Source organism: Carettochelys insculpta, chromosome 2 (assembly GCF_033958435.1).
Source record: "Carettochelys insculpta isolate YL-2023 chromosome 2, ASM3395843v1, whole genome shotgun sequence".
Classification (NCBI taxonomy): Eukaryota; Metazoa; Chordata; order Testudines; family Carettochelyidae; genus Carettochelys; species Carettochelys insculpta.
In genome coordinates, this window is record NC_134138.1 from 58,270,304 (window position 1) to 58,277,428 (window position 7,125).

Genomic DNA, 7,125 nt, shown 5'->3' on the forward strand with positions numbered 1-7,125 from the left:
GGGGGCGGCTCACACGCGGCGGCCGCCGCTGCAGCACGCACAGCCCAGCGCCGCAGCCGGCCCCGATTGGCCGCCAGCCGGGCACCCTGCAACTTTCCCACGGCCGCTAGGCCACGCGTGCGGCTCTGCCAGCGCCTGACTGGCCTCCGGCCCATCCAATCGCGCACGGCCGGGGGCGGGTTCCGAACGCTGCCGTGTGTCGCTCAGCGCAGCCCCGGAGCCGGAGGGGCAGGGGCGTGTCGCTGGCCGCTCTCCCAGCCAGCGGCTATTGGCCGGCGCCGGCGGGGCGTCCGCCAATCGGGAGAGCGGGGCCGGCGAGTGGCTGCGATGTGCTGTCTGCGGCCGGCGGCGCCTGGCGTGCCCCCTCCCGCGGGGAAGAGGCGAGGCGTGGGAACGGCATGGGGGAGCCGGAGCCGGCGGAGCCAGAGGTCGAGCGGCAGCGGGGCGCGCACTGAGCCAGCCAGCCACCCAGCCAGCCAACCCGGCCCGGCAGCATGAAGCGGGCGCACCCCGAGTACAGCTCCTCGGACAGCGAGGAGCTGGACGAGCCGGTGGAGGTGGAGAAGGAGAGCGCGGACGAGAATGGGTGAGGAGGGGAGCGGCGGCGGCGCTGTGCCGTGCCCCTGGGATGCGGGGATCCGCGGGGAGCGGGCTGTGCGCTGTGCCCGCGGCCGGGCCCCCTTGGCCCCTGCGGCAGGTAATGGGCTCCCTGCCCTTGCGGCTCGCCCCTCTGCCTCCCGGCGCCCCCGCCCGCGCGTTGTTATCTGGGGCGCTGCTGGGTCGATCCTTCCTTCCTTCCAGCCCCAGGTCTCTCATTCCCGCAATCTGCCCTAACTAACCCTTTGCGGTGCCTTTCAGAAACCTGAGTTCAGCCCCAGGTTCAATGTCTCCATCCACCACCTCGCAGATCCTGGCCAGGAAAAGGCGCAGAGGGGTGAGTCTCCCTTCACCAGCCGCTCCCCTCCCGGGGTCAGACTGCTTTGCCCCAACCTGCCTTTCGCAATCAGCGCTGAACCCTGTCTGATTTACCCATAGATCATCGAGAAACGGCGCCGGGATCGCATCAATAACAGCTTGTCCGAGCTGAGGAGACTGGTGCCTAGTGCTTTTGAAAAGCAGGTAATTCCCACTGGGCGCCCAGTGTAATGAGTACACAGGTGACTCACGCTTAAATACTGCAGACTAGAAATGGTGTTGCATCTTACTTGCTTATGTTTTATTTTGTACTATTTCTGCCAAGTTCTTTTTGGTCTAAAAATTGGTCTATTCTATCCTCTATTTCTGTGTCTTTTTCAGGGATCTGCCAAACTGGAAAAAGCTGAAATTCTGCAGATGACTGTGGATCACCTGAAAATGTTGCATACAGCAGGAGGCAAAGGTAATCTTTTATCTGAGAACGGATTCAATGCATAATCTGTGATTGCAGCAATAAAGTTATACTAAGCTCAAGCAGCTCCCTTCACTGTAACTGAATGTCCCAACAGATTTGTCATCTGAGAGGCTGCATGCAGTGGGAGAAAAAAATCAAAAGGATATGTATTTGCTGCTGGGAAATTCTGTATTTCCTCTATTTACTATTCTGTGTTAAGGGCAGATTAGCTGTTGTAGTCTATAGAGAGACTCTTCCTTGGGAAGATCATGGTTATCCAAGTTCTGTAAGGTTGTGGCAGCACTGTGTGAAGTGAAATAACTTTCAGACACTGAAGAGAAACATGGGCTTTTCCTCACTGCCTCTCCCTCTCAAATAATAAGTCTATTTAGGATCCTTTTGGCTGTTTATTGTTATAGGTTGAAATGGGTAGAGGAGGAGCTAGCACAAATGGCAATGCATAAATTGAGGGCTGAGGACCAACAGCTAGTCTGTGAAAGTGGCCAATGATATATTACACGTGTGTGACTAATGAATTCCAGTGTTCAATGGCTTTGTTTCCATTGATGTAGAGTGCATTGGAAAATGCTTCTATTCTCTTGGTCCCTTCTTTGCTGGTAGTGTGCAGTTTCAGCGTATACATGCCAGTCTGGTCCTGGGACTCGCAGCATCACAATACAGATACTATAAAATAATTTAGTTAGGGTTGATCCTGCTTTAGGCAGGGGGCTGGACTAGATGACCTCCTGAGGTCCCTTCTAGCCCTAGAATTCTATGATTCTGTGAAAAGCTTGCTAGACCATAGAAGAGTTTTTGGAAGCCATTCTGTGTTTGGGGAAAACTGACCATACACCCAAGACACTCAAGTGAAATGTGTTTTCAGAGAGCAGTGTAGCCAATGACCAAACTCAGTATTTTAAGACTCCGTTCTTTGTTCCTTTTTTCTCAGGCTATTTTGATGCCCATGCTCTTGCTATGGACTATCGGAGTTTAGGATTTCGAGAGTGCCTGGCTGAAGTAGTCCGGTACCTTAGTATTATTGAGGGTCTTGACACCTCTGATCCTCTCCGAGTTCGACTTGTGTCTCACCTCAATAATTATGCCTCTCAACGGGAAGCAGCAAGTAGCACCCACGCTGGCATTGGACATATTCCTTGGGGCAGTGCCTTTGGACATCATCCTCACATCTCTCACCCATTGTTATTGCCTCAGACTGGGCACGGTAGTGCCAGTACCACGTCTTCCACAGAACATCACCAGAGCAGAATTACTGCTCCACATGCTGAGACTTCTTCACTGAGATTGCCCCCTAATGGCAGCATTGGACCAGTGCTCCCGGTGGTCACCTCTACTTCCAAACTATCTCCTCCTCTGCTGTCCTCCGTGTCATCTTTGTCTGCATTCCCCTTTTCATTTGGTTCGTTCCATTTGCTGTCCCCTAATGCACTCAGTCCGTCTGCACCAGCACAGCCAGCAAACCTGGGCAAGCCCTACAGACCGTGGGGGACGGAGATTGGAGCCTTTTAAGAACTAATGGTTTAGTGCAGGGTGAGGGAAGCTTAAAAAGTCAGCTGAACTGGTTTTATTGCCAACTTCAATTTTAAGTTCTTAAGTAATTGAGGGAAAGGTACAGTTCCAGTTTAACAAAGTTTGTCTAAAATCTGAAGTGTTTGGATTTTTTAAATTTTTATATTAGCAGATTTTTTTTTTTTTTTTAAAAAGTGTTGCTGAAGTTTGTCCAAAAGTAAAATCATGCTAGTGGATGTTAATTTGTCACAGGTTTATGTTGCGTGTTTAACTCCCTTTGTAAACAATTTGTCTCAAATGGTTCCATTTTGCCTGGGAACATTGGACCCGTTTTAACATTTAGTATATTTTTGTGTATTATTGTTAGCAACAGTTTATTTTTAGATTTTAATTTTTCAAAACTACTCTTCTCAGCGTTAACATGAATTGTTTGTTAATATTTTGACATTAAGATGTTCTATAAGAAAATATTCTTTTGTAAACTGTATTCTGAGTTTTATATTTCTGAACAAAGCGTTGACAAATCAGATTGACCAGCTTTATCCCAGAAAAGGAATTCTATGTCATGGTGGCTGGGTGTGTTTAGTGATCTTATCCTAGTCCTTAGTGGACATTTATCACAACTCAAAACCACTGTATTATTGTTGTTATTATTATTATTATTATTATTATTATTATTTTTTGGCTGAAGGAGGGGAAGTTGTTTTGCTCAAGAGCAAACTACGACTAGACTAGTGAAGATGCTACTGACTGAGTGTGCATTGCATTGGTGTTGATTTTAGGGAGGTCACATGGGAGGGAGACCAAAACATACACCACTTTACCGCCTAGAGCCAATGCTAAACATCCTTTCAATTGTGCGGGGTCAGAACCTGATTTTGGTTACAATGGAGTACCTCTCTTACCCTGTACTAGTTGTACTTTGGTAACTGACTTCAAACTCTACCCCAGGAGCTTCAAATTTGCACCTAAAATGTACTGTGGTGACATTTAAATAGCTAATGGAATGTTATGGTGGAAACCCATTTAGGGAATAAGCATCTTTTGTAACAAATATATTCTCTTAAACTGGTCAATTTTCTATTGTATTTTACTTTGAGATGCACGCAGAGGTGATTGCTCATATTTTACAAGGGATTTGCAGCATTCTTGTATATATTCTGATTGGGTTACACAAGCCTCATTTTGACCAGGATTATTCTGTCAAGAGGTGTTCATTAGTGGGTTCCACTGAATTGGGTTTGGTCGCTTTTGTATTTGTGGCTAAATAAAGGAGAAAGAACAAATGATTTTCAATGACATTTTTGTCTGATGTGTCAGTGGGGAATCCTGTGGCTATGGGTACCATCTGAGATGTTGCAGAACTACTTCTTGTTCTTCCATGACGTAGTTAACATCACCGTGCAACACTGTCTGAAGTGTTGCTATGTACTTTTCTACTATGGTTCAGTACACAGAATAGCACTACGTCTCTGAATAAGGCCACCGTTCAGAATAAGGCTTAAAAATTAATATTAAGATTCCTTTTTAATTTGTTTTTCACATGCTTGAAGTATGAGGTGGAAGAGACCAATGCCGGTACTAGAGAGTAAGGTGAAGTTGCACTGCACGTGACGGTAGAGGCCACTTAAAAACTACATACGGTTTCGTTTTGTTTTTTTTTCCTTTGAAGCTAGGTTGGGAACCTTTTGGTGCTGCCTCACTCATGAGAGTTTTGTCCTGCCCAAACAACTCTTGGAGGTGGAACAGGTGAGAGCTCTGCTGGCAAACTTCAAGTTCATTTCACGTCCTATGCGCTTATATGGTAATTAGCATGAGGGCAGCCTGATCCTGATGCATGTCTCTGTATTGTAATATTAATAATGCTGTCCAGCTGACCACACTTTTTGGTGGCATGTGTGGAAAATACTTCCCTAAAGTGGTGTTAACAGACATGACCTGGGCCCACAGGTTTTCTGTAGCATTCTGGAAGTCTGTACCAGCTGAACTAAAGGGTTCCTTCTCCAGGTATCTTAATTCTTCTCTGTGTATTGGATTTTAGACAGTAATTCTGTTTTTAAGTGGCTTATGTTTGCTAGAGTGCCTAGCCCCTCAGAAGCAGAGTACTTTGTTTTAAAATGGCTCTCTGCCTAATATGGGAATTGTATTGACTTAAGCCTAAGGGATGCCTTGGCTCCCATATTTGAAAGAAGGGTTGCCCTGTGGTTGGGAATAGTTAACATGGAAGGAAAATCAGGTATATAACTTCCTTCTACTCTCCTCCTCTGGAGAAAACTGTTGGCAAACATGAAAGTGGGAGAGGCAAAACTGTATTAGAGCTAGAAATACGTGCATGTATCAGTGTAGTTACAGAATAGAGTGTCTATAAACATGAAACAATAGGCTATAAAAATCAGATCCCAGTTTCTCTTTCAGAATTATATTGCCATTCATAATTACATCTCTGCTCATCTGGTATCAAACAAACAAGTCTTTACCTCTAAGGGATTGCCAGAGCACACGCGTCTGCCATCTTGTAAAGTTTAAAGGCTTTCTAAATCCCAAAGGTGCTAAGCCTCAATAAGTATTTCTTTCACATCCAAATGTTTTTGCCCCTCTTTAAATTGTTGGCCCATGTAATTTTTTTCTTTCCCCCTGCCTTAATAGTGAATAAACTGTGGTATTGGAGAGTGTAAGGTACAAGATTAGTGTTTGTATCTCAGGCTATTGAGTTCTTCCTATTGACGACAGTGAAAACATTCATTAATAATATCTCTTATGCTTGCCCTCTGGAGCAAATAAATGGTATAGGTTAGAGGTTAAGAATCTACCAGTAGAATTATATTAACTGGGGTTGGGGGGGGATACTCTAGGGGTGCCTAGAAATTTCATGGCAGCTCAAATAAACTGCAGGGGAGGCAGCATGGCTCAGTAGGCTGGGCACTAGTCCATATATCAGGAGGCCTGGGTTCAATGCCTGACTTTGTCGCTAACATGTTGAATTGTCTTAGGCAAGGTGTTTATACTTGATGTCACCATTTCCTCAGCTGTAAAATGCAGAGGACAAGGCTCCTCTGTGGGGTGACCATCTATCCCATTTTTCCCAGGACAGTCCCTTATTTAAGCTGCCTCACAGGCATCCCAACTTTTTTAAGAAAATGGGCTAATTGTCCCATATTTTTTGAGGCTTCTGTTCCCTGACACTCACCGTCTGAGGTGGCAGCCCTCACTGCCAGGAAGCTCCTCTGCTGGGTGCCTGCCCCATTCCCTGGCATCCCACAGAGGCAGCCTCTACTGCCAGTGAGGTCTGCCATGGGATGGCCTCTTCATTCCCTGGCACCCCCCAGTGTGAGGTTGTGGATCCCCCTTCCTCCACTCCCCCTCAACAGGAGGCTGCGGAGACCCCCATCCCTGGTGCCTCACTGTGGGGCAGCTGCTCCCATTGCTGAGGAGCCCTGATGTGGAACGGCAGCCCCCCATTCCTGGAGGGCAGCGTCCCATATTTGCCATAGGACAAAAGTAGTCGCCTTATCCCCTCCGCAAGGGTAAGCATTTTTAAAATCTGAGATGAAAATTTCCCTTTAAGTGGTAAGTGCCGTTATTTGTAAACGTGGAGTGCTGAGAGCAGTGACGCTTGGACTTCAGTGCTTCAGGAGCCAAATTAGCCATCGGTATTATCCACAAGAGCCACAATTATGTGCATTCATTGTTCCATTTACTATTTATATAATTTATGTAATTCTCACACCAAAACAACTGACCAACTGTTATTATTTTCTCAGCTATGGTTGGTTAACGACATGGTAAAAGCTGCCTGGTTAATAACTTATATTGCAGCACATGAGATTAAAGCATTGTGATTTAATTGTTAGGCAAAGAGCCACAGGAGATGCATTTAAGGACCTCTTGTGGCTCCTGAGTCTCAGTCTGAGTAGTGCTGGTGTTGAGGTGATTAAGAATACAGGACTGGAAGGAATCTGTTGGGTCATGACTCCAGTTTCCTCTTATTACTGCCAACCCCGCTGCAAAATCTCACACACAATTTATCATGCTCCATCTTAAAACTAGTTAGGTTGTTTGCCCCCCACCACTCCTACCAGAAGGCTGTTTCAGAGTCTCAGTACTCCAGTGAGTAGAAGCTTTTTTGATTTCCAGCCAATGCATTCATGAGCAGTTTATCCTGGTGTAGCAGTTTAGGGTTGCCATATTTGAACTTTCAAAAAGAGGACATCCCTGAGAGGGAGTGTATC

The 7,125-nt window shown here is 46.3% G+C and overlaps 1 protein-coding gene across 1 annotated transcript; it reads left to right on the forward strand.

Moving 5' to 3' along the window:
• The first annotated feature begins 359 nt into the window (after positions 1 to 359).
• On the forward strand, positions 360 to 4,181 carry HEY1 (hes related family bHLH transcription factor with YRPW motif 1). Its single transcript, XM_074985722.1, has 5 exons — positions 360 to 586; positions 859 to 934; positions 1,036 to 1,119; positions 1,297 to 1,378; positions 2,319 to 4,181. Exons 1-5 carry the CDS (start codon positions 495 to 497, stop codon positions 2,894 to 2,896), a joined length of 912 nt encoding a protein of 303 aa, XP_074841823.1. The 5' UTR covers positions 360 to 494; the 3' UTR covers positions 2,897 to 4,181.
• The last annotated feature ends 2,944 nt before the right edge of the window (positions 4,182 to 7,125 follow it).

Coding starts and splice junctions, on each gene's coding strand:
- HEY1 (XM_074985722.1), top strand. CDS start 495: ATGAAGCGGGCGCACCCCGAGTACAGCTCCTCGGACAGCGAGGAGCTG. Junction 1,120..1,296: donor CTAGTGCTTTTGAAAAGCAG/GTAATTCCCACT, acceptor TGTCTTTTTCAG/GGATCTGCCAAACTGGAAAA. Junction 1,379..2,318: donor GCATACAGCAGGAGGCAAAG/GTAATCTTTTAT, acceptor CTTTTTTCTCAG/GCTATTTTGATGCCCATGCT.